This window comes from Carettochelys insculpta, chromosome 2 (assembly GCF_033958435.1).
Source record: "Carettochelys insculpta isolate YL-2023 chromosome 2, ASM3395843v1, whole genome shotgun sequence".
NCBI classification, from domain to species: Eukaryota; Metazoa; Chordata; order Testudines; family Carettochelyidae; genus Carettochelys; species Carettochelys insculpta.
In genome coordinates, this window is record NC_134138.1 from 29,995,220 (window position 1) to 30,022,932 (window position 27,713).

Here is a 27,713-nt window from a genome sequence, read left to right on the forward strand (position 1 = left end):
TCTCCATACTTTCAGTACATCTTGTTGTTCACGATTTTTCAAAAATAATTGTCAGTGGTACAATTGGTTTGTTTGCTAATGTCCCCAATACCCTATCATACCTTGATGTATACATGTTTCTAGATGAAGATAAAGTTTTAAAGAGTAACAGAGAGGTAGCCATGTTAGTGTGTACTCCAACAAAACAAAGCAGCAGAAATGTAGCACTTTAACAACATGATTTATTCGGTGATGAGCTTTCATGGGACAGACCCACTTCTTCAGATCTGAAGAAATGGGTCTGTCCCACGAAAGCTCATCACCAAATAAATCATTTTGTTAGTCTTTAAACTGCTACGTTCTGCTGCTTTGCTTTGTTAAAGTTTTAAAGAGTTCACTTTCTCTGCCATTTCAGTCTACATTTATTTTATCACACCTCATTTACTAATACAGTACTTACTTTTTCCCCAAGTACTTCTTTCTAGCCTACTATATTTATATTTAAATAATATAGCCTGCTATTATATTTATATTTTATGCTTTAATTCCCTTATTACCCATGATTCCTTTACCATTAGATAATTAGTTTTTAATCATTCCCTGTACAGTTTACCTGACTCACAATGTTTGTGTTTAAGCTTCCTTCTCTCCCTTTTCTATTGCCAGACAGGTTTTCTGAACTTCAGATCTTTGAACAGCTACTACTTAGGAAGCAATTACTAACCTGTTTTTTTTTCCAGAGTATAGTTGTGACCTAACTGTTCTGTGCTTAGGCTTGCTCAACCATCTTGCATATTGACGGATTGCTTTCCTGTACTGTGTGAAACCCCCCTCCCTTTTTTTTTTTTTTTAAAATCACAGTGAATTCAAGCATAGGTTCCAACTTCCCTCAGATCTCAACTGGAAGAAGTACTACACTCCTGTAGCAGAGGGGCAGCAACCTCTGTTTAGTGGAGAAATGTATAGCCTAAAAAGTTCAGTAGAGTGTGGCTTTGCTGCTTCTATGGCAAAACAGAAGTAGGCTTTCAGCAGCCTTTTGAAAGTGGCATAGGCTTGTACTTTGTCTGGTATGTAACTTGGACCTTTATAGATGCCCGTTTGACTCTGTTACCCAACAGACATCCTTCCAACTTTATTATATTGTCACTTTAAGTTGACTTCAGAGGTAGTATTTTCTCTTGCAACACAGGATCAACAACATAGCGTTCTGAATGACTGTACTAACCTTCAGAACAGAGAATGAGAATGTACAAAATGTACAGTGCAGGGCTTCCACAAAAACACACTGCCAATTCCTTAATGTTCTTCAAAAGCTACCAAAGCTGTCCCCACAGTACCTATCAGATCCAAACCATCCTATTTATTTTCTGAATACTCATGCAGGAGCATGTTGTGTGTCTGTGCGTGTGTGCGCGTGCATGCGTGCCTGCCTGGGAGCGAGGCGGTATAGAGGGTGCATGAGGTGGATGGGGGTGGGGCGATTATCTGGCTCCACACCTCATGCTGCTGCTCCCAGGTACCTCCCCTCCTGCTATTAGAAGGGCAGGGGAAAAAGCCTCTGGACCAGTGCATCAATGCACTGCCGTTCTCCCAGCAGGGGAGGAAGGAGTAAAGTGGGGAGTGGCAGCATACAGAGCTGCTTCTTCCTCACCCTGGCATGAGCCAAACCATTGGTGTTCCCTGATCAGGGACACCCAGAGTAGGCAGGTTCAAGTGTATCAGTTATAGCCCTTCTTGCTCATGTGAGCACTCTTCACTACAGACCACCAAAAATGCAAAAAAATACACTTAATGTATTTGAACACTGACTATATTTTAACAATAGCTTTATTTGTTTAAATATTGAGAAATGTATTTCACACCCAAGTTTTGAAACTGTTTTTCAAAAAATATCAGCTAATTAGAATGCTAACAAAAATATGACTACAAGTTACAAAGTTTATTGCAGTAAACACACATGAGTCTATTGTATGTACAAATTATATTTACACAAAAAACTAACACATTTAAATATCACAAAGAAATCACATAGAAACATTAAAGTTTTGTATACCAATGGGATTAACAGAGGGGAAAATGAATGTTTCTTTAGAAAAAAGAAATTAAGCTATTTCAAACAAATAAAGAAAGTCTATTTTCATAATTAGAAAAAAATACTTAAATTGTATCATAATTCAGTTCCTCATTGCCAACATGGCATTTATGTCCCAAATGAGATTCCGTAATTGATCCATAATTTGTTTCAGCTGCTGATTCTTCTGTTTCAGTTTCTGCGAAAGGAGAAAAAGAAAGAATTTATCAAGAGGTATTTGATCAAGCCCAGACTATGTAATTGGAATTTCAATTAAAAAAAGTATACTACATAAAGTAGTACAGTGGTTTACTCTCACACACCAGTTCTCCCATCAACATCAATTTGACACCATGCTCACTTTAAAATGTAATCTTGGAGTATGTCTATACAGCAGCCTTATTCTGAAATAAGCGATTCCGAAATAGCTTATTTCAAAATAACGCTGCTGCACACAAAAATGTATTTCAAAATGGCTGTCTACGCTACAGAAATAACTTTGAAGTTGCTTACTTCAAAGTACAACTTCAAAGTTGAACATCTACACACACCCAACTTCGAAGTTTAACTTCAAAGTATGGCACTACTCCATTCCTGGGAATGGAGTAAGGACTTCAAATTTGGGCTCCCTACTTCGAAGTAAGGGAAAAATGCGTGTAGACTCTTTGATGGCTACTTCAAAGTAGCGCCTAACTTCTAAGTTAACTTCAAAGTTAGCTCCTAGTGTAGATGGACCCAATAGCACTTAGCTATTTCAAAATACATCATCTACACGCATTGAGTCTATTTCAAATTGTGCCATTGGACACACGAGGGGTTATTTTGAAAGAAAGCTGGCGATGCAGCAGAAGCTGTGGGGGAGGGGAGTCAATCATGCTGAACCAGTTAGGGAGAGAGGGCAGGTGCACCTGTGGTGCCTGCCCCACTGCCAGGATGAGGCACCGAGTTCCTTGTGGCGGGGGCTGGGCTGGGTAGGGGGTGTCCCGGCACGGCGCTCATGCTCCCCCTGTGGTACTGCAGCTGTCCCATCCCCATAATGCTTCCTCCTTCTCCTAGAAGGAGACACCGCTCACTCAGTACCTGATCCCCTGGCCAGTGTGCACCCCCATCCCTTCCCGTGGTCCTCCCACAAGCTGACGGGGAGGGGGGCACAGCTAACTGCAAGGCCCAAAAGGGGGCACGGCATAAAAAGTTTGCTCACCCTGCCCTAGGACATGAAGGGTCTTCTCAGGCAACAAACCCAAATGCTCAAGACCCAGGCTGACCTACAGAGGTAAACTATCTCAGATTCCGCACCCTTTGTAATCCTAGGAGAACTCCATAGCTGCTGTTCATTATGCTGTACACCTTACCACATGGCATCATGGGCTGTATCATTACCCCATCAGTCCGCAAGGGAGGACAGCACGGACAATCACAGCTTCACATACCCTGACCTACAAGAATCCTAACTTGTGCACACGTATCCACAACAGACTATATTTGCAGAAGAAATGGACAGAAATGTTTTCTGCTTTTCTGATTTCTAAGCCCCATTCTATTAATCTATGTACAGTTTGCACTGTACTGCCTTATGCCTTTTGCACTGACTGTTAGTTTTCACACATTTTTGTACTGTTTTTGCCAGTCAATACATTTCTATTTTTGGAGAACACAACACACTGAGAGTACATAACAGCACTCAAAGCACAGAATACTTGTAAATGTACAGCAACCATTACAAAATTCCTAGCAGCACTCAGTCCAGAGAAGTCCAGCATAAACCATTACTGTTGTTGACCATGAAAATGCCTTTCAAAGCCTCCCTTAACAGCACAGCACAACGGTGATGTCTTGTAACTATCCTTTCGTCTAGCTGTGCAAAGTCAACAGGTCAATCACCCCCACCTCTGCCTTTCATCCTGGCAGTAGCTTTTTCTCCTTCGCCACACAGATAACTATACAGGACACAGTAGGTAGCTACAACCATGGGGATATTATGTCACTTAGACCCAGTCTAGTAAGTAAATATTAATGAGAAATCCTGTGGCATCTTGTAGACTAACAGACTTTTTGGAGTACAAGCTTCTGTGGGTAAAGACCCACTTCATCAGATGCACTGGAATGGAGGTTCCAGGGCAGGTCTAATAATACAGGCTCATGAAGAGAAGGGAGTACTAATCAAGAGGAAGGGAGGATGTGGCCCACTTCCAGCAGCTGATGTGGATGTATGAACACCAAGGCTGGGTCTACATAGAGCTCTGCCCAGTGTCGGTGCAGGCAGAGCTACGCAAAATGAGCTTCTCGGGATTGTGAATGGCTGCACATTTGCATATTCCCAAAGCTCATTATCACAGCCATGCGAGAGTTTGGTGCTGGCAGAAGGAGGTGCTGGCACTGCAAAGGCTACGTGGACATGCCTCTGCCAGCTAATCCCCACTCTCACCAATGTCTAGAGGCACAAGAGACTGGTGACAGCTGGGGAGTTTAGTCGGCACAGGCACGTCCACATGGCCTCTGCAGTGCCAGCTGTGAACTCTTGCATGGCTATGGTAATGAACTTTGGGAGTATGCAAATGGACAGTCACGTGGAGTCCTGAGAAGCTCACTTTGCGTAGCTCTGCTGGCAGCGGCACTAGGCAGAGCTCTATGGAGACATAGCCGAAGAGAGGAGAAACTGCTTTTGCAGTTGACCAGCCATTCCCAGTCTTTGTTCAGTTCTTCATTGACGGTGTCAAATTTGCAAATGAATTGTAGCACTGCAGTTTCTTTTTGGAGTTTGTTTTTGAAGTTTTTTGTTGCAGGATGGCTACTTTTAAAATCTGCTATTGAGCGTCCAGGGAGATTGAAGTGTTCTCCTACAGGGTTTTGTATGTTACTGTTGCTGATATCTGATTTGTGTCCATTCCTTCTTTTACGTAAAATTGTTTCTTTGTTATGTCTCTCAGCAAACTGCCCTCAAGAAATCATCATGTCCTCCCTGCTTGCATGTTGCAAATACAGGAGGATCATGCTTCTGCATTTGCAATATTTACAAGAATCATGTAGAACTCTGGGGGTTCAATGCTACAGTCAAAGATGGAGGACACTGAAAAGTGCAGCACATTTATGGGATTAAAAAAGGCATTGAAATTATGAGATATAGATGACATTATGGAATGGAGAAAATTGCATATTGACAACTTGTGAGTGCCACACTGAGACACCAGCCTATAGTACATCACGTAAGCACTGCTGGTGAGCATGCACAGTGAAGCCTGCATATGCATGAGAAATATACAAACTCTGGCAGCTGTGCATTGTTTTAACTTGCATTGACCAATGTTTGTAGTGTAGATGTGGCCTCAATGCCAAATGTCTGCACGAATTTGCTTGAAAGTAACTATTATTTGTGGTAATGCAGAGAAGGATTAGTGCCCTTTAGCTGGGAGGGGAGCAGGGCTGTTACTTGAGCCTGAAAGAGAGAAACCCTGAGAAGCACAGCTGTTTTTTAAAGTTGTTGTTGTGCAGGACTAGAGATCCAACTCTTGCTGAGAAACAGGTTTTTAATTAGTCAATTTTTATCCAAGCACTGTATGGCACCCACTAACTCGCTGAGTGATCTAAACTGGGAATGGTATTTAAGAACATGCTCATTTCCTCACATGCGTATCTGTGCGGTCTGGAAGGATTAATATGCATATACTGACAAAGAAAAACCTATAAGACCTTTTCTAGGCAGCCATTGAACGCTTGCCCAGATTGTGCTGATTCCATTGCTTCTGGGGAACACCAGGCCACTTGTATTTCTAGTCAGAACTTCTCTGTACCTGTGCAATTAAAAACAAAGTTGCTTGCCACAAACTTTTCTCTTTCACAATATAATGCTTTTATTTTATGGGGAGAGTGTCAAGGCTGTTCACATGCTGGCACTCCAAGTGCACAGAGTGGGGGCTCTCAAGAAACCTTAAAATTACCTGCCCTCTTCAGGCTTCTGCTTAAAACCTTCCCAAGATCACAGATTCCTTAACCTTGGGAGGTAGCTGCCACCACCCAAGTGAGGAAAAACCCCTTTTCTTCTTGGACCCAGGAAGAAAGCACTTGGGGACTTCTTCCAGAGGGGTACCCCTAAGCACTTTTACCACAAGAGAGCTTAAAGAGAGAGAGAGAGAGAGAGAAAGAGAGAGAGAGAACAAACTGCAATCTCTCAGAGCTGATCTTGCCGTCTTAGGCATGCATTAGCAAAGACCTCCTACTCCCTTCCAGAACACAAGAATCAAATCATCGCCTTAAAAATGGGATTTTATTATGAAAACAAAAAGATATACTTGATAAAGCGTACTTGGTTGCTAGGTGTTTTAAAGCAACTGGGAAAAGAATAATTTAAAAGCACAGACAAATTCCATCTTTGCAATACAGCTTAAGTATGGCAACTTAGCGCAGAGAAATTTAACCAACCAACCAACCAAAGAAAATAATCTGATTGCATCTACATGGACATTCCCTACCAACTCAGAGATCCAGTTCATCTTCATGCCCAGTATTCTCTGTAAGCACGATAATCCTGCCTAGTTCAATTACTCTTATGCCCCCAGCTCCTGGCTTAAAACTCATGCACAGCATTTCTTTCATTTCAAATCCCAAAACCTTCCTCCACTGGCTCTCTTCGTTCCCCGCCAACACCTTCTAGTCACCAGAATTTAACCACTTGGTTACTGAATGCTGGGATGTTTAGAAAAGGCCAGCACTCCTCCTATTCATCACAGGAGGTTTACTGTGAACACAACAGAACAGCCAGCAGCTTGCCTAACCAAAGTTTTTGTTATACTGGGTGGTGAGAAGATGGGGGCAGAAGACTGCGTGGATGAAGGGAGGAGTGGGAGACAGAGGGGGCTATTTAGGGATCTGGGAAGGAAAAGAAAAGGATGGTGCTTGGTCCTGCCAAGAGGGCAGGGGACTGGACTCGATGACCTCCTGAGGTCCTTTCCAGTTCTATGAGGGGGGGGTGTGTGTGTGTGTGTGTGTGTGTGTGTGTGTGTGTGTGTGTGTGTGTGTGTGTGTGTGTGTGTGTGAGACAGGAGAAAGGTTGTGGTTGTAGGGGGGTTGGGCAATGAGGGCAGGTGATACACAACCCCTGAACTGGTTGTTTCAAAAAAGCTGAATTTTACTAGCTGCTGAGGGAAGAGGCAAATAACTACATACTTATAATGAGGACGATGAATGTGGTGTTTTCAAAAATATGTACTGCAAAGATTTAAAAGTGACAGCTGACAGTGTCAATTCTGGGCAATTTCTGGATCATAAAGTTTCAGAAGTTTGTGGGGGAGTAAGGTGTATACAATGACATAAGAATTGCTGATTAGTTTGACATGCACAACTGCCTATACAAGTACAGGTCGAATTTCTCTAATCTAAACTCTCTCATCCAGCAACATTTGTAATCCGGCGTGATTTTAGTTAGCCTGATGACCACTTATCACGTGTGTGGCCAAGCTTCCCATGGTACCATATAGTGTTTACAGCTCTCAGTGTTCTGTGCTGTTATTTAGCTGTAATTTACCCCTAAATATCTTCTAAGAGCCCAGTAAGCAGTAGAAATATTGATAATATTCTAGACAGCAATGACCTTCCATGATCCAGCAAATTCTCTCGTCCAGCATTGGTGGGGTCCCAAGGGTACCAGACAAGTGAGGCTAAACACACACTACAGTCTCAAAAATAACACAGACATTATAATCAAACCAGCTGACAAAGGGGGAGTTGTCATCATGAATAAGTCAGACTATGAACAGGAGGTGGTCAGACAACTCTCCAACACCAAATTTTACAGACCTCTCTCCTCTGATCCCACTTTGGAATTCCAAAAGAAATTACAACAACCATTTAAGGAACTCTCTGCTGCTGCTTGGGGCCTCATTCACTCAGACACACCATGTGAGCCCCAACCTGGATTATTCTATTTATTTCCCAAAATCCACAAACCTGGAAACCCTGGATGCCCTACCATTTTGGGTTTTGGCACCCTTACCACAAGACTATCCAGTTATGTGGACTCCCTCCTCAAACCCTATGCCATCAACACTTCCAGCTATCTCCAAGACACCACTGACTTCCTGAGGAAATTACAAAACGTCTGAAAAGTTTCAGACAACACCATCCTTGCCACCATGGATGTAGAGGCTCTGTACACTAATATTCCACATGAAGACAGATTACAAGCGATCAGGAATACCATCCCTGATGTCACCACAGCCAATCTGGTGTCTGACCTCTGTAACTTTGTTCTCACTCATAACTATTTCCGATTTGGGGACAATGTATACCTCCAGATTAATGGAACTGCTATGGGCACCCGCATGGCTCCATAATACGCTAATACATTTATGGCTGACCTGGAACAATGATTCCTCAGCTCTCATCCCCTATTACCCCGCCTTTACTTATGACACTATACTTACCTACACACTTCTAGCTTCCATCCTGCACACACAACTAGATCCATTATTTACAGTCAAGTCCTTAGGTACAATTGCATTTGCTTTGATCCTACTGACAGAGACCAAAAACTACAAGATGTCTACCAAACATTAATAAACCTGAATTACTCACCAGGAGAAATAAAAAAAAAAAAAAAAAATTGACAGGGCCAGACGAATACCCAGAGACCAGCTACTTCAAGATAGGCCCAAAAAGCCAATAACAGAACACCACTGGTCATTACCTACAGCCCCCAACTCAAACCACTGCAACGCATTATTAAAGACCTACAACCTATCCTTAATCAGGATGCCACACTCCAGAAGGGCCTAGGTGATAGGGCTGTTCTCTCCTACAGACAACCTCCCAACCTTATGAGGATCCTCACCAACAGCCACAGTCTATACCACAGGAATACCAATCCTAGAACTTTTCCTTGCAACAAGGCCCGTTGCCAACTTTGTCCACATATCTATTCTGGAGATACCATCACTGGACCTAACCAGTTATTCACAGAATCATGGGCACATTCTCATGTTCCTCAACTAACATCATATATGCCATCATGTGCCAACAATGCCCAGATGCTTTGTATATTGGACAGACTTCAAACTCTCTCAGACGAAGAGTTAATGGGCACAAAACAGACATAAAAACACTCCTGATTCACAAACCTGTCAGCCAACACTTTAATGGAGTGAGCCATTCTGTTAATGACCTGAAAGTCTGTGTTGTACTAAAAAGGAATTTTCACAGCCGTTTGGAAAGAGAGGCTGCTGAACAATCTTTTATATTCAAATTAGACACATTAACACGTGGTTTGAACCGGGATGACGATTTCCTAGCTCATTATAGGGGCTCTTTTACATGCTTGGCTCAAATAATTTTTCTGATTTGTCAACCTTGATTACTATTTTTGGTTTTCTGGGCCTTAAATATTGAGTCTGTTATGGTGTGGCTATGATTTGAAGAAGTGGGTCTGTCCCACGAAACCTCATCACCTAATAAATTATTTTGTTAGTCTCTGAAGTGGTACTAACTGTTTTTTTGTTTTCATACCAACATATATTTTCCTTTAAAAAAAATCGATCAATGGCAAAAAAGTACATTAACGGACACTTAAGGTGCCTGATGCTACGTTATCCCTTGCAGAACACTGAACCCAGTGAAGCATGAACTTCTGTAAAACCAGGAAATGCACAGTTAAAGTTGCCCATGCAACCTTAACTCTGCCCTCTTTCAGCAATGCCCCAGTATAGCCTGCATGGCTTTGAGCAAGGTCCCGGCTGCCTAGGGAAGGAGCTCCTACCTTGCATACTGATGAAAATCGGTTCCCATGTCACTCTTGGCACCTGTGCTGGGGATTGCTGACCCCGGGGTAGGCTGTTATAGCATGGTATAGGATCACATCCACAATGAGCTGGAATATGAGGGGCTTCTAATTCTTTGATGGCTATGTGAACATGTAAATTGAGATGATATCCTGTGCGGAAATTATAAAAGGCTATGAAGTGGCTCCTACACTGTACATGTATGGTATTTGTTCTGGGAAGTCTACTAATTGTGCAAATATACTCCAGGATCTGAAATTTCGTGACTCTTATAGCGCCAAAGGCCAATATGAGTATGTGCTAAGTGCATATTGATTCATTGCTTGAAGAGTGTAGAGGGAAGATGCCATAGGCATTCCCTCCCGCACCTTCTACTCCTGTTTAATAGTGCTGAATTGAATCCTATGGTAAGAAGAATGGGTTGAAAAAAGAGGTGAGAACCTTGTACATTTTAGCATTTGTGGGGTTGGTAGAGTAAAGATGTGTGTTAACAGGGCTTATTGGGGTATTACTGAAAGACAGCAGAGTTAAGATTACATAGGAAAGTTTAACTGCACATTTCCTGCTTTCCAGAAGTTTGATTTTTGCTCTGTTCAAAGTTCTGCAGGGGGATGTCATACTTCTGAGCAACCGCAATGAAGGGTCCTGTGGCACCTTATAGACTAACAGAAAAGTTTTGAGCATGAGCTTTCGTGAGCACAGACTCTCTACATCAGATGCTCAAAACTTTTCTGTTAGTCTACAAGGTAAGAGCACCTGATGAAGTGAGTCTGTGCCCATGAAAGCTCATGCTCAAAACTTTTCTGTTAGTCTATAAGGTGCCACAGGACTCTTCATTGCTGTTACAGATCCAGACTAACATGGCTACCCCTCCGATTCTGAGCAACCGTAACTCTCTATGAACGTAATTCTTTTCCACATTAAATAAACCCACTTGCTTTAAGGAAGTTGCATATTACTACAGTAAGCTCTCTTTTAACTTGTATTCAATTAACCAGTACTCTCAGATAACCGGCACTGCCACCAGGCACTATTCCCAGCACCTGGGTTTCCTCTTCTGGGGGTGCTGTGCTACTTGCAGGTGGTGAAGGGATCCTATCCCACCCCAACCAGCGATGCTGCTTCCTTCCCCTTCTTAAGCAGGGACAGGATGTGGCGTGGAGCCCAGATGCCATCCCTTCCTGGGCCTGGGCTGCGGAGGCTGCAGGACTGTTCAGTGGAGGAGTGGGCAGCAGAGGAGAGGAAGGGCAGGGCACCTTCCTGCCGCACACCTGCGGCCTGAGCTGCTGGGGGCTGCTGAACCCCTGCGAGAGGATGGCAAGATGGGTGGCAGGAGCATGTGGAGCCAGCCCCCACCTCCTCACCCCCATCCCCTGCACAGCAGCATGGGCCAGGGCCTACTACAGGAAGCTGCTTACCCCAGTGGGGTAGGTAGTCAGAACATGGGGAGCCTGCCAGCCCCCCTGCCACCTCCCCCGGCAGCAGCACAGGACAGGCCCTGAGCTGCTGAGAGATGCTTGTCTCCAGCCGGGAGTGCGGCAAGGCGGGATGGCTGGCTGCAGCAGCACGGGCCAGGGCCTGAGCTGCTGAGAGCACAGAGCAGACTGCGCTGGTGGAGGTGGTGCTCCAGGGGACAGGCTGCCAAGGGCTTCGGGGAGGGGAACGCTGCCATAGTGCAGACACAGATGGCGAAGGGATCCTCCTGGTTATCTGTAATATTTCAATATCTGGCAACCTCCCAGTCTTGAGGCTGTTGGATATGGAAGAGTTTACTGTGTATAACACTGGTCATAAACTACTAAAGAGAAGAAATGGAGATAGCCAGTAGGACCTGTCCAGCAATACACAGTTACACCCTACTTCCACTCTAAAAATGGGAAAACTGCAAAATTCCACACCAATGTAGCTAGTGGCACAAAGGAGACAGGAGACTGTACTCAGAGTGACTTGAGAGAGGACAAAGATGCAAATCTTAATTGACCTCTCTTTTCCTCAGAAAGGACAATTAGTACCATATTTGACACTCTCTGGCTAAAGGGAAAGGTAACATGAGACACTGATAAAATGAAAGTCTAACATAAAAGTAAACTATTTCAAGAGCCTTACTTATTTTTCCTTCTTTTCTGTATCTATAAGAAGAGGTCTAAAAGGATATTCAATGGCCTGTATGCAATTGTGCTAATTAGGCTCAATTCTATCTACACCAAAACTGGAACCTTTTAAAAAAAGTATTAACACTGGACAGTGACTGGATTATGTTAACAAAATGATCAAAATTAATACAATACACCCTCACCTGTAAAAGAGGAATAAACAGGCTTTCCTATCTCACAAGGGAGTTATGCAGCTCCATTAAAGTTTGGAGTGCTCTGAAGATGTACACTGCTCTATTAATTAACTCAAACTTTAGATAAGAAATTAATAGCACAAATATGACATCCTTTCCATTTATAGCTATTACTCAAACATTAGCAAAATAGAACACCTGCATTCAAAATTTTGTTTTTACTCCTCAAAATATAACCAATATCTATGCCTTTATGTTCATGTGCATTTAAGTTGGAGTATTTCACTTGAGTAGTGCTTCCAGAGTGATTCACATTCTAGATTCAATTCTCAATTTCTTCTACAAATGTTAAGAGCTTGTAAGCAACTTAGTTTCTATATGTACTATGCAAGATATAAGTTTTGTAACAAGTAATTTTGTTCTCTGGGTTTGTATGCAGTGACAAGAAAGCAGCAATTATAGCTAAAAATCAATGACAGTATAATTCCATATCTAAACACCCTTTCTCTCCTACATTTCATTAACTTGTTCTGTTTATTCTATTTTCTCAAAGACAGAAAAATATTTAAAACAAGATGCTATCTTAAGAACACTAAAATGACAAAAATGCCCTACAGGAAAAAATATCCCTTCCACTGTGTGGAACAAGGGTTCCTCCTTGAAATGCATGTGATTATCTATTTTGTCACTATTTTTGACAGACAGTAGCCTACACCACAAACTCCTACATAATTAATGTATTTTTGTGGAACTGGAAGTCTCTACTCATATAAATTTCTAAACAGAGGCTTGTAAGAACCACCATTTAATTCTAAACCCCCAAAATGATTATAAGGGAATTGCCATTGCTGGTAGGTTGCTTAGCAAACTCAGAGTGGCAAGATTTTTTTCCTGGCAGACTGAGTTCTCTCCCATTCCTGTCTTGCTTAACCAAAATGGCTTTATTAAACTCTGTGCCACTTTTCAGGGTTAACTGTAACATTGTTCTTCGCCTGTAGTCCCAATTTCTGAGCTATTTCACCATGACCAGTATTTGGATGTTGCAGGAGAATTAGCTTACAATATATGAAAACTAAACAAAAACAAAGCAAAATGAGGAGAAGGAAGGCAGGAACATTTTAATTTGTCCATAGATTCTTTCATAGTATCTCTTTTTTCAAAGAAATTCTCATAAGAAGCACTACATCTTTTGTACAGATTTGGATATTCTGGGTCAATGTCACATCAACTTCAATGGGAGTTACACTTACTAACACCTGGAATTTGATCCAGATCCTCTTGCAAATTGTTTTATTGTTTACAACCTTCACCAATTCTGTTTCAATCTGAATCAGTGATGCTTATGTTTACCAACATGCAGGGCTATCTTTAGGGGGTAGGGCGCCCAGAACAACTTCCTCTGCCTCAAGCCTCACCCCCATTCCATCCCATCACCAAACCCCTGATCCTGCGCCGCCCCCCGAACTGCTCCCACTCTATCCCTTCCTCCGAGAGTCCCACCAAGCAACATAGGGAGATGGCAGAGGACAGGAGTCAGGTTGCTCTACTTTCCGCTGTCGCTGTTGAGTGTGGGGGTGGACCTGATCCCTGCTGCCAGAATCAGGCTCTCCACTAGTTGCTTTCACATCCACCTGAAGCACAGGGCCCCAAAAGCATGGGGCCTGGGACAGTTGCTCTGGAGCATCCTATGGTCCAGATGGCTCTGCCTACCACCTTCTACTAGCACAGGGGTGAGCAAGACAGGGCTTGTAGGCTTGATCTGGCTGGCCTAACAACTTGGATCCGTCCAGCTGACTGCATCTGACCTGCATACTATTTATATCCTGCTGCCAGGATAGCAGCAAAGGCTGGGAGACCCAGGGCTTTTAAATAACTGAAAGAACCCCAGCTGGTGGCCGGGCAGTGCAGCAGGGGTGGGAGCCTTGAGCCCTTTAAGTCAGTGCTATTTAAAGGGCTTCTGGCCCCCTGCTTGCCAAAAGCATGACAAACCTTCATTCCCCTTATCTCCGTGCACAGATTCTTTTCTACAATCATAACCAGGCCCTGAGGTTACATAACATTGGATCTTAATAAGTACAAATAATGTTATTAAATTTCATTATTATAAGCATTTTATTTGCAAACTCTTAAACAGAACTGAAGAAATAATGTCTTGCTATCTAGCAGGGTACTATGCAAAGAACTTATTTCCTCTTTTCTTTTATGAACATTAGGGGTATTTCTGACTACTATATTACGTTACACTTATGTTTTGAAAGGTGACTGTAAATTTCTGCTAAGGTTACCATGAGCTCTATTTTTCCCCTTAGACTAGTAAAACAAATGTTAACTAATATTTCTGTTTAAGTAAAAATACATTCAAGAATTTTACTTCCTTCTTTAATAAGTTCTTGTGAGTGGAATCCTTGATGAAATGTGAGAAGTGAGACAAGCCTCCTCCTTTATTTGTCCAGCTTTTTGGCTGTGGAGATTGATACCATTATGTATAGAAAATAGACGGGAGGTGATGGAATAATAAATCTATCATATGAACAACTATTCTAAGAATGTTAAAGTTATGAAGTAAAAACTCTCAGAAATTAAGAAAAGTCCAGCTGAGGTTGACTGTGTCAGCTGAACTGGACCTTCCTTGTATTACTCCTGGGAATTGTCTACACTACCACCTTCCTTCGAAGGAAGGATGGTAATTAAGGTGTTGGGAGTTTACTAAAGAAGTGCCGCACTGCACAGGGAGCACTTCATTAAGCAAATTCCTCCCCCAGCCCCCGCAGCAATTTCGAACTTTTAAACTTCAAAGTACCAGCTTGCGTCTAGCTGTGGCTCACCCACCGGTACTTCGAAGTACCGGGGCAATTTTGAAGTCCCTTTACTCCTCAAAATTTTGAGGAGTAAAGGGACTTCGAAGCTGTCCTGGCACTTCGAAGTACTGGCAGGTGAGCCATGGCTAGACGCAAGCTGGTACTTTGAAGTTGCCACAGGGGGCCATTTGCTTAATGAAGTGCTGCCTATGCAGCGCAGCACTTCATTAGTAAACTCCCAACACTTTAATTACCATCCTTCCTTTGAAGGAAGTTGATAGTGTAGACAAGCCCCTGGAGGAATTCTGGGCCACTGCAAATGCATACATTTCATGTGTCCTGCAGATTTTCTTCTTTCCTGCAGAAAATACATTTCTGCCTTAGAACAGCTGCAGTTCTACCTTTTTGACCACAAATTTAGTTGGATGTTCTGGTGCCACAGTGGCCTCTGGTGGTCCAAAAGCAGAACTGCAGCACTCCTGGGGCATAAACGGGGGCAGGGAGGGGGGAAAACAGCTAGAGGGAGGGCAGACTGGGGTATGGACTCAGAAGCTAGTGAGGTGACAGTTTTGAGCTGGGGCCAATGGGACTAGAGGTGCTCCAGGGACATAAGGAGATGGGGCAGGCAGCTGCAGGGATATGGGAATCAGCAGTGCGGGTTCAGTGGCAGATCTGTCTGACTGAATGGGAGAGGCTTGGAGTCAGCCAGGACCTGCACAGGCTATGCTTCCCAGTTCCCTAACAATCCAGCACCACCTGCCAAGAAACCTGTCCCATATTTCATATAACAATCCTTCAGATTCACTCCAGACTCCCTCCCTCTCTATCAGCAGCTCTGTCATCCCTGACTCCCTTGAAGCCATTAGTAACAATGTAACTTTTTGAGGAGTAAAGGGACTTTGAACTACCCCAAGCACGCTGAAGTACCGGTGGGTGAGCTGCAGCTAGACACGCGCTGGCACTTTGAAGTTTAACACTTCGAAGTTGCCATGGGGGAGAATTAGCTTAATGAAGTGCTGCATATGCACTGTAGCACGTCGTTGTTAATCTCCCAACACCCTACTTACCATACTCCCTTCGAAGTAGGGAGCTAGTGTAGACATAACCTTAGTGTTTCATAAACACGCTTGACAAATATCAGAATAAAGTTATGGGTTAGTAACAAACTTTAGCTCTTCAATTCCTCAAAATAGAAAAAAAAGCAGACTTCCTGACAAATATCAAAATAATTGAAACTGGCATGATTATATTGTGTTATTCTGACAAGTAAAATACACTGGATTTTGCAGAATTTTAAAATATTGTGCACAGAATTTGTTGGTACAAAATTCTCCCAGGAGTATAAAACTACAGAAAAACGAACTGTGAATGTCTGCTTAAGGAGTACTGACTAAAAGAATCTGGATGTTTCAGTGGATCACAAACTAAATATAAGTAAACAATGTAATTCTATTGCAAAAAGCATCCCAGACATCATTCTGGAACGTATTAATGGGGTGCTGCAAGCAAGACATTGGATGTAATTTTTCCACTCAGCACTGATATGGCCTCAAGGGAAGTACTGTAGCCAGTTCTGGGCAACACACTATGGCTACAGGTACACAACCAGACAAATTCGATTTTATAACACTGGGTTTTATAAATTCGATTTTGAATATCCTCACTTCCCACAAAGTCCACACAAAGTTGAGTCAGGGCTGCCACACTAGTGTGGCCAAACATCAACTGTTGCAGTAGTCCATTGTGGGAACCTATGCCACAGCTCCCTCAGCCCCACATTCTGCGCCCTCTCCACAGACCCCGCTGCACCCCTGCCACCTGCAGCGCTCACCCTGCTCCCTGCAGGCTGGGGGAGCCGAGCAACTGACCAGCGCTGCTGCGCCTGGCTTGCGGGAGCCAGCTGATGTTCTGGTCAGTTTTCTGGCTCTTGCAAGTGACAGGGAGCCGGGAGCCAGGTGCAGCAGTGCCAGTCAGCTTCAGGAGGCTAATAAATTGGATTAGCACTTCCACACTAGCTTTAATTCGAACTGTTAAATTCGTACTCGATGCTGCACCCACCCAGTTCCAATGATATTATGGTATCGATATTAGTGCTCCCTAAATTGACCTAATGGTATTTACAGTGAAGACAGTCGCTTGGTACAATTGAGCTAACTGCCTTAAATTTGAATTTATCTTATACTGTAGACGTAGCCTTTGATGCAGACTAACCACAGAAAGTCCAGAAAAGAGCAACAAAGGTGACTACACATCTGGAAAATATGACCAAAATGGAAAGATTGAAAAAACTGGGTTTGTTTAGTTTGGAGAACAAAAGCTTCGGAAGGCACGGGATAACAGTCTTCCACTATATAAACGTCTGACATAAAGATGAGAGGGGTAAATCGCTCTCATTACCCACTGCGGACAGGACAAGAAGTAATTAATTGAAGCAAGAGAGGTTTAAGTTAGACATTAGGAAAAAAATCCCTTACTGTAATCGTTGTTAAGCACTGGAACAAATTACCTTGGGAGACTCTGGAATCTCTGTCACTGAAGGTTTTTAAGAACATGTTAAACAAACACCTGTCAGGGAGCTCTAGGTAGTACTTAGTTCTGCCTCAGTGCAGGGGACTAGACCAGATGAGCATCAAGGTCTTTTCCAGTGCTATACTTATATGATTATTAACTCATTTTGATAAAGAAAGTTTAAACATTTTTGAAATTCCATAAGATCATGCTAAGGAGGTTTAAAAAGCTAATTTGCACACAAGTATAACAGTCAGGATAAAAACATGTCATAAAACTCTCAAAAACAAAGCAAATAACAGACAGTTATGCTCAGTAACAGTGAAAGATAGCAAATAAATGTGCATAAATTCACAGTATAACATTATATACAATTTAATATATGCAATCCTGCTATATCCACATACAAGAAGATAAAACACAACAGGAAAGCTTTCACCTTCTTTTCTCTAAATTTACATGCTGCCCCCATGCACCTGATTGTCGAGTGTGCGAATAAATATATAGTTTTATGTAACATCTTTGCCTCACAAACTGGGAATTAAGAAGATGAAACATCAAAGAAATATTTTCAGTAGATTTTCTGGTATTTTTCTCTACCACTTATTTTAATAGGAATCTAGAAACTCTGTTCAGTTGTTTTCCATTTTACATAAACCTGTACTGCTTTCTACTTAGTATTTATAGATGCATCTGTTTCAAACCCTACCTTTATGTTTTACCATTTGAAGGAGCAAATATTTGTGGTTTAGTAATACTGTATCTTTGTACACTACAGTAAATGCTAATTGGTATTTTTTTTAGATTTGAATAAAATTTTAATTAGTAACTATACCTACCATTCAGAATGAAAATTCACCCACATCTTTAGTGTATCTGATACATTTTGCTTGACCCAATTAGTTTTTCATAAATGCAATACTTGACAAATATTATCAGAATAAAGTTGTGGATTAATAACAAATCTTAGTTCTTCAATTTCTCAAAATAAAAAAAATTAAAGCAACCCCCCTTTTTTATTTTGATTTTCAACAACTAATTTGTGGAATGGGAGCCCTACATTTCATTATTAATCCACAACTTTATTCTGATAATATTTACACATCTACATTATACAGCCATACCCTGAGATATGCCCATTCGGGTTATGAGAATTCAAGTTTACAAGGAGTTTGATTTAAAACCCCTACCTCATCTAATGAGGCATTTCCTCGAACTTACAAGGACTGATTTCAATTTCATGCGCCTCAGCGGGACACGGGTGCCCTGCAGCAGGAGAAAGGCTGCAGCTCCAGGCAACGGCTACCCACAGCTGCATCCCGTCCAGCGCATCTCTCCGCAGCGCCCAGTGGCGGTTTCCTGGAGCCCCTGGCCCAGCCTTTACCTGTAGCTGGTCAGGGTCTCCGCCTCAGCTCTGCAGCAGTGGCGTGCCCCAGCCCAGCCAGCGGCCGCAGGCTCCCAGGCGCTCCCGCGAGACATGGTTGCTGGGCGTGCAGGCCATCCTGGCCCTGCCCCTGCTGCTTGCTCCCCGGGCAGCTAGGGGCCTGCCGCTGCCCGCCCTGCGCAGCTGTGCCTCGGGCGCCACTTGCCACCTGTGGCGTTCCTTTGCATTTAGCGCCTTGGCCGCTGCTGGCGGGGCCTCTCTGCTGTGCAGCTCCGCACAAGCGAGGCATCGCCCCTTGCCAACTGGGGGCCTCCTGTGCCTGCCTAACTCCCTGCACGGCCAGACCCCCACACCACCCCCTCCCCACTTAACCTAAGCAGTGCTCAGGCTGGGCTGCCTCCCCGTGCCCTGCTCTGCACTGCCCACCCCCTTGCACCGGCCCCACTTCTGCAGCTGCGGACAGCTACCCGGCTTTGCACCCCCCTCCCAGGTGCTCTTCGATTTCTGTTCCCCTGCCTCTGCAGGTAAACAGACATATTGTAGAATAATTAATGAAGAGAAAATACCTTGTTAGGTTGTGTTATAACTAACGTTAACTGTTGAAGTAATTGTGTTCATTTTAATGGGATTTGGTGTTGTTTTAGCATAAATGGGTGCAAATTTTGGGGCTCAGGAATGCATAAAATTTTTTCCCATTGAAATTAATCGTAATTACATTTTCGACTTACAAGAATTTGCCCTAAGAGGAGTTCTTCAGGAACGAATTACCCTGTGGGTAGGTGGGGGAAGACTGTATATAAATTCTGCAGTCCACCATTTCTGGAGATGCCTCAAAACCTCAGGAAACCCAGCTGTAATCCTATCTCAACCTACTCTCCAAACACTAAATGAAACTAGTAGGTGCAAACCCAAATATACCTCATTAAAGCAAAACCCAAAGCATTGGCTAGAAAACACAGTAAAGAGCAAGATAGTTTAGACTGCTGAGGTGCCTTAACTCTACCATCAACCTGTAGAACAAAATAGAAAAATTGCTGAATGATGGAGAACACGGAAATCCTGATATAAAATGAATGTCTATTACTAAACTACTTGTCACTTGGGGCCAAATGGCCAACACACTGCATTATCTAGTAATACAAGCTTCCGATGGACAAAGCAACATATTTTTTCTGCATTATGAAAATCAACATCTCTTTGTTACCTTATTTACTTCCATGATTTCCCTCCTCTCCTCACTGGCAAAACGAAGTTGACTGGCAATACCACGATCATCATGCTTTGATCCATCCTCTTCAACATATGGAATAAGTTGCTGTGAAGGCGAATAAAATGTTAGAGTTCAAGTAAAAACATATTTTTGCTATGTATACTGAAAATTTCAAGAGAACCATAGTATGCTCCAGTGTTATGGTTCTCATCTGCCAAAATAAACTTCTTACTTATGTTTATAGCAATGCTGTTAAAATTAACAAAACAAGAAAGCAGTCAAGTAGCACTTTAAAGACTAACAAAATAATTTATTAGGTGAGCTTTTGTGGGACAGACCCACTTCTTCAGACCATTTAAACTCCTGCTCTCAGGAGTTTAAAGGTATTAAAGAGAAATTTTAACATGTTTCCTGATCTGAACCTTATATTTGTAAACGATTATTAATTATTCTTATTCTTATTATAAACAATACACTGTCAAGCTTGTAAGAAGTATTTTTAACGGAATAAAGGAACATAAGACACTGACTTTGAAATATTCTAGTCCTACAACTCTTATTCAGTGGGCAATGGGAGCTCTGTACTGAAATATATGCAAATACAGAGTTCTTAATCAGAGTCACTCCTTTGTTTGTTTTCTTTGGGAGAGAGAGTCTGGGAGAAAAGGGAAGGAGGAAGAGATGCATGGAGGGAATAAGAAAGAAAGATTATTTTCAAAAGTGTGCGGTATTAGGGTCAGAGTGTATAGATGCATAAGAGAACAAAGGTATCACTGCTTTCTCTGGAAGTTCAAATTGCCCTAGAGAAAATTGGTGGTGACATGGATTAAATCCTCTTCCACCACCACCCAAAGGCCCATGGAATGGCTTCCGCAGCCCTTCTCATGCAACCCCTGTCTATCAAGAAGGGTATTGTGCTTCAAACAGGCACAATGCCTCACAGTCACTGCATTTTTACATAGGCCTCAACATGGGCTGTGGTAAACAAACAGGCAAAAATCTATCTTTAACATGTTAAGAAGTCTGTGTCACAATGTATTCGTATTTTTGACCATCATGGCTTGATTCAAATAGAAATACCTTAACAGGAAAAGATGTCAAATATGAATTTTTTTCCTCAAAGATTTTTCCATTGTAACAAGACCAAACAACCCATGTTCTAGCATTTCCTACGAGCTGCAAATGTAAAGAGAAACAATCTGAACCTAAAATCTCTGCTGATGCAGTCCTAAATTAATTTTAGCATTTGTATCTTTCCTTTTAAAGAAAGTCCAACCAATTTGCATATAAAATTATGTGGTTTTTTTTAGGAAGCAAAACATATCAATCTGGTTCAAGAGCAGTACCCTAAACATCTTAGAATTAATGGAACTTGCATATGAAGGCACAGGGCACTGTTGGCTTCTTTAAAACGCCCATTTCTAAAGCAAATTGAGAATTTAGAACCTTATGCACATCAACAAAATGTCTGAGTCCTCAAATATTAGGCACTGAGAAAAGAGGACGCAGCTAGTAGATCTTCTTACATGTAAATAGAGAGCAGCCAAAACAAAGACTAGTAATTAGTGGAAGCATGCAAGGAGAAGACAAGATCTGAGGATTAGGGAACAGGCGCTCAACCAAATTCACATTCGTTATTTAGCACACTGGAAATGGAACCATTTATGCTGAAAGAACGTGAAAGGAAGAGAAATCATGAATACTAAACCACTTACGCAGTCCAAATATATCTGTTACACCTGAGATAGCATTACAATTTCCATCCTAACCTATTATCAGATATTCATAACATACTGAAACAGTCACCCCTTGTATCATAACTTTGCAGGATTGGACTCTGCTTAAAAGAGGTTTTAATTTTTTTTTCCAAGTTGAGCAAAGACATTAAATGTATTTTAAAGTACAAGAGTGGAACTTCATCTTCCTCAGACTGAGGATGTTAACTGATTAGCTGGTAGGGGCTAGAGCAGACCCCCACTCACTATGCACAGGGGACTGTTCTATCCCCATGGGGCTGCTACAGGAAGGGGTGCTCCAGTCCAGCCAGAGAAGACCTCATTGGCAGCAGCCGGAGGGATAGGGTGGTGGCTGAATGCAGCCCAGCCTGGTCTGGAGTGGCTACCTCAGCTGCGCCCCCATCCCCATTTAATTGGTTAGCTGGTTAAACCTACCATTTAACCGGTTAACAACTTAAACAGGATTTTACATCCCTACCTCTGATGTTCACAATTATTAAAATAAAATAAAATGCATTTTTTTGACAACTCTAACAGTAAAAGGAAGGTTAAATTTGGCACACAGGAGTTCTCATTTTAGAATTACTACCTCTGAATACACTGGCCAAACTAGTTGTGATTTAACTCTTTGAAAACTGAAATTCAAATACATTTTGCACAGAATTTTCATTAATTTTGTTAAAATGAACAGCCAATGATTTCCACACTGCATATGCATATCAAACACACAGTGAAAATAAAATGAAAGTTCATGACTTACAATAATTCCAACCTATAAGGCAGAAGCTACTTAGCCATTAATGTTTCTAGAAGGAGCACTTCCTTTATTACCCTGAAGGGCAGGAGAAGGCATTCTGGTATCATGCAGCCAAATATTCTACACTGGAATTTCTTTTTCTCTCTAAGCCTAATGCAAATTTTTATAAACTGACAAAGAACTTTCAAACTGAACAGTTAAGCACTCAAAATTCGAAGATTTTGGCCAGTGCAGACACGGCCCTAGTGACAGATAATGTAGGCAAACTGATGTACTCAATGCTTTTTCTGCCTCACTCTTCATGGACAAGAACAGTTAGTTTCCTACTACTGCACTAGGCAAGGCAGTATGGGAAGGAGACAGGCAGCTCTTGGTGGGGAAAGAAGAGGTTAAGAGCTACTTAGAAAAGCTAGAGGTACACAAATCCATGGGTCTGGATTTAGTGCATCCAAGGGTACAGAGGGAACTGGTAGCTGTCACTGCAGAGCCTTTGGCCGTTATCTTTGAAAACTTGTGAAGATCAGGGGAGATCCTGCATGATTTGAAAAAGGCAAATGTAGTGCCCATTTTAAAAAAGGAAAGAAGGACAATCCAGGGAACTACAGACCAGTCAGCCTTACTTCTGTCCCGAGAAAAATCACGAAGAGGATCCTCAAGCAATCCATTTTGGAGCACTTGGAAGCGGGGAAAGTGATCTAGAGAAGTCAACATGGATTCACCAAGGACAAGTTGAGCCTCACCTCAACATGGAAGCTAATCAGATTGGTCACTGGCTCTGTGGGACATGGGGAAGTCAATGGATATGATATATGTTGAATTGCACAATGCTTTTGATACAGTCTACCACAACATTCTTGCCCATAAGTTAAGGAAGTATGGATTGGATACATGGATTGTAAGATGCATAGAAAGCTGCCTTGACAGATGAGCCCAATGGGTAGTAGTTAATGGCTCAAAATCTGGTTGGCCATCTGTTTCAAGTGTAGTGACCCAAGGATCGGTTCTAGGGCCAGTGTTGTTCAACATCTTTATCGATGAGCTGCATGAGGGGATGGATTACACCCTCAGCAAATTTGCAGATTGGACTAAGCTACAGTGATAGGTAGATACGTTGGAGGGTAGGGATAGGGTCCAGAGTGACCTAGAAAAAGTGGAAGATTGTGCCAAAAAAATCTGATGAGGTTCAACAAGGACAAGTGCAGAGTCCTGCACGTGGGATGGAAGAATCCCAAGCATTGATACAGGCGGGGTACTGACTGGCCAAGTAGCAGTGCAACAGAAAAGGACCTGGGGATTACAGTGGATGAGCTGCTGTATATGAATCAACAGGGTGCCCTTGTAGCCAAGAAGGCAACAGCATATTGAGGTGCATTAGGAGAAGAATTTCCAGCAGATCTGTAGAAGTTATCATACCCTTTTAGCTGGCACTGTTGAGGCCACATCCAGAGTACTGCATCCAGTTCTGGGCCCCCTGTACAGAAAAGATGTTGATGCACTGGAGTGGGTTCAGTGGAGGGCAATGAAAACAATTAAGGGGCTGGAGCACATGACTCTCGAGGAGAGGCTGAGGAACTTGGGCTTATTTAGTTTGAAAAAGAGAAGACTGATGCCTTCAACTTCCTCAAAAGAGGCTCTAAAGAGGATGGAGAGAGACTGTACGGTGGTGACAGATGGCAGAAGAAGGAGCAATGGTCTGAAGTTACAGAGGGAGAGGTGTAGGTTGGATATTAGGAAAAGCGATTTTACCAGGAGCATTACCAAGAGAGGTGGTGGAACCTCTATCCCTAGAATTTTTTAAGTTCCAGCTTGACAAAGTCCTAGCTGGGATGATTTAGTCTGGGTTGATCCTACTTTAGACAGGGGCTGGACTAGATGACCTCCTGAGGTTCCTTCCAGCCCTTGAAGTCTATGATTATAGAAATCTGGGAAACAGAAAAAAGCTCGTCTTAACACGCTCTCTTACTTCCCATTTGAACTGGACAATTTCTCTGCAGTTACCAGTACCACATCATCTTCCTTTATTCATACCAAATCCCATATAAACAATAAAAGTCAGCGTCACCAATCGTGCATCTCAACATACTTACCTCTATGGGAACAGGATCTAGCCCTGCACAGTTTTCATTGCATTTGTCATACACTAATCTTAGCTTCCTGAAGAGTATTGATAGTTGACGGAGATGTTCTTGAAGCTTGCCTAATCTGTCTTGGTATGTCCCAGTATGATAAGTAACACCATTTGGTAGCTTGAAAAGGAAATTTAAATTTACAGACAAAAACAGTTAATACAAAAATCAAGTTACTAAAACCAACTTTCTAACCCATCAACAACAATGAAGTGTTTATAAAAAAATTCTTTTACTCTTAGTGGTATAATTATTACTTGTATATATATTCCAGTCCCTTTCTTTACATTAAAATTCTGATTTTATAAGCTAAATCACTGATAAAACATTAACAAACCCAAGTCCTATAAAATCATCACATCCTTTCAATAACTCATTATTTAACATCTTCAAAGCTTTCAAATGCTAGCATCTTTCCTATTGTGGCTAACCAGAAAACTTTGCTCTCTGGTGTCATACACTGATCCGACTCCAGTAATCCACATGGTAATACCCAAGACACGTTCACCATATCAGGAAACGAGGCTCCATAATGTAGAGTGCAGCAGTCTGATCACATAGCAAAGGTGCTGGATTCCGTATTTTATTAATTTTAGATACAGTAAACCCTTGGTTTTACGGACCCCAATTTAGTGGGCTTCGGGAACAATGGACGTTCCTTCATTGTTCCCGAAGTTTGCTAGGGTGCATAAAATCACCCCCCCAAAAAAGAGAGACTTACTGCTGCTGTAGCCTGGAGGAGCTGTTCCTGTGCCGGAGCCGCCATGTGCTCCTCCCACCAGGGGTGGGGCACGCACAGGGGCAGATGGCACTTGCATACACACCCACCCGTGGAGGCAGGAGCACACGGTGGCTCTGGCAGCAGCTCCTCAAGGCCACGTGGTGTCTCCTCCAGCCACCCACAGTGAGGTCCCTACAGCTGAGTAGCAGGGTGCCTAATGCCATGCTGGTGGGATGCCTCCAGCTATACCGTCAGGGTCCCGCCATGTGGCAGGGTCCAGCAGCTCCTCCAATGTTGACAGCTCCAGTAAGTGGAAGGTTTTTCTTTTCTTTTCTTTTTTTTTTTTTGAGGGGAGAGGGGGCAATCTGGGGCTAGGGGAGTATGGTGGGGGTGGGTGGGCAGTAAACCCTTGCATTTAATGGACTTTTGGGAATAGCGGACAACCCTCCTCCCCATTAGGCAGTTAAATGAATGTTTTATTGTAGTTACATTATATAAATGTTCAACAACATTGTTAGGAAAAATATTTTCTAAATTTTTCAATTATTGTTTCTGTTTATAACCAATATATAAAGGACTGAAACTTTCTGAATATTTAACATTTTCATGAAATAATTTTGTGGGTTTTTGGCATTTTTTGATAAGCTTTATTTTTAAAATTCACAGCAGCCTGTGGGGTTAACATTTGTTACCTAACATTACTTGTCTCTTGACTGACAGCTAAATTTTACTGGAACCATGAAACTGTTTACCAAGAGAGGAGGCTCATGACACAGAAGAGAGAATGGGATTCTGGATCTAGATTACGGAACTCACTTTTCCAGACTTCCAAAATTAGAACTTAATACAAAGTACATCTCATCGATTTAGCTTCTCCACAATAAACTCTTACACAGACTCACATACACATTCATCCCAAAACAAAACACATCATTTTTTCCCATCGACGGAAAGGAAATAATTTGTTCTTGTATTTTTACTTGGGAGGTGATCACACAACTATAAACATGAATTCTGTAACTGAAGTTAAATCATAGACAGTCAGAATTCTCTACTACCAATGAATCTAGCTGGTGATCTCAGCCAATTATCAAAGTGATGAACTCAGTGCTTGTCTAAACTTGCAGCACTACAGTGCTTAATAAAGATGCTACCTATGCTAACAGGACATAAGAAAATAAGAACAGCTATAATGGGTCATACCAAAGGTCCATCTAGCTCAGTATGCTGCCTTCTGACAGTGGACAACGCCAGGTGTCACTGAGGGAGTGAACAGAACAGGTGGTCATTGAGTGATCCCTCTCCTGTCATGCATTTCCAGCCACAGACAAACAGAGGCTAGGGACACCATTTCTGCTCATCCTGGCTCATAACCGTTGATGAACCTAACCTCCATGAATTTATCTAGTTCTTTTTTGAACCCTGCTAAAGTCCTGGTTTTCACAACATCCTCTGTCAAGGAGTCTCACGGGCCTACCATGTGCTGCTTGCAGAAGAAACTTCCTTTTTTAGTTTTAAACCTGCTTCTTATTAATTTCATTTGGTGAACCCTAGTTCTTAAGTTATGGGAACAAATAAATAACTTTTTTCTTTATTCATTTTCCACACCAAATATGATTTTATAGACCTCTATCATACTCCCTTAGTCTTTTCTTTTCTAAGACAAAAGTTACAGTCTTTTAAATCTTTCTTCATATGACACCCCTTCCAAACCATTAATCATTTTGTTTCCATTTTCTGGACCTTTTCCAATGCAATTATGTCTTTTTTTTAAATAAGGCAACCATGTCTGTACACAGTGTTCAATATGTGGGCATACCATGAATTTATATAGAGGCAATAAATTTTTATTCTGTGTCTTATTCTCTACCCCCTTTTAATGATTCCCGATGTTCCATTTGCTTTTTTGGCTGCTGCAGCACACTGAGTGGATGTTTTCGGAGAACTATCCACAATGACTCCAAGACCTCTCTTTCTCAAGTGGTTATAGCTAATTTAGCCCCCATCATTTTGTATGTATAGTCTACAGAAACCGAACCACTCTGCACCGGACAGAGAAAGATGGAAGGAAATATTTAGGGAGGCACTGGACACCAATAGGCACTGAGACCGTGGCTGTTGATGATGAGTTTGTATGTACAGTTGGGATTATTTTTTCCAATGTGCATTTATCAATATTAAAATTCTTTTTTCACTTTGTTGCCCAATCACTTAGTTTTGTTAGATCTTCTGAAGCTCTTCACAGTCTGTTTTATTATTAACTATTTTGAGTAGTTTAGTATCATCATCGAATTTTGCCACCTCAACGTTTACCCCTTTCTCCACAACATTTATGAATATGCTGAATAGGACTGGTCCCTGCACACACCC

At 42.2% G+C, this 27,713-nt stretch overlaps 1 protein-coding gene across 2 annotated transcripts in view; it reads right to left on the reverse strand.

The window, feature by feature from the left end:
• Positions 1-1,779: 1,779 nt before the first annotated feature.
• Positions 1,780-27,713, reverse strand: part of MED30 (mediator complex subunit 30) — a 31,602-nt gene continuing 5,668 nt past the window's right edge. For both annotated transcript variants that reach the window (XM_074985637.1, XM_074985638.1), the window contains exons 3-5: positions 24,584-24,742; positions 19,998-20,108; positions 1,780-2,249 (exon numbers count right to left, since the gene is read on the reverse strand). In XM_074985637.1, the coding sequence (XP_074841738.1) occupies positions 2,154-2,249; positions 19,998-20,108; positions 24,584-24,742 (366 nt within the window). In that variant the 3' untranslated portion in view covers positions 1,780-2,153. The remainder of the gene's footprint in view (positions 2,250-19,997; positions 20,109-24,583; positions 24,743-27,713) is intronic.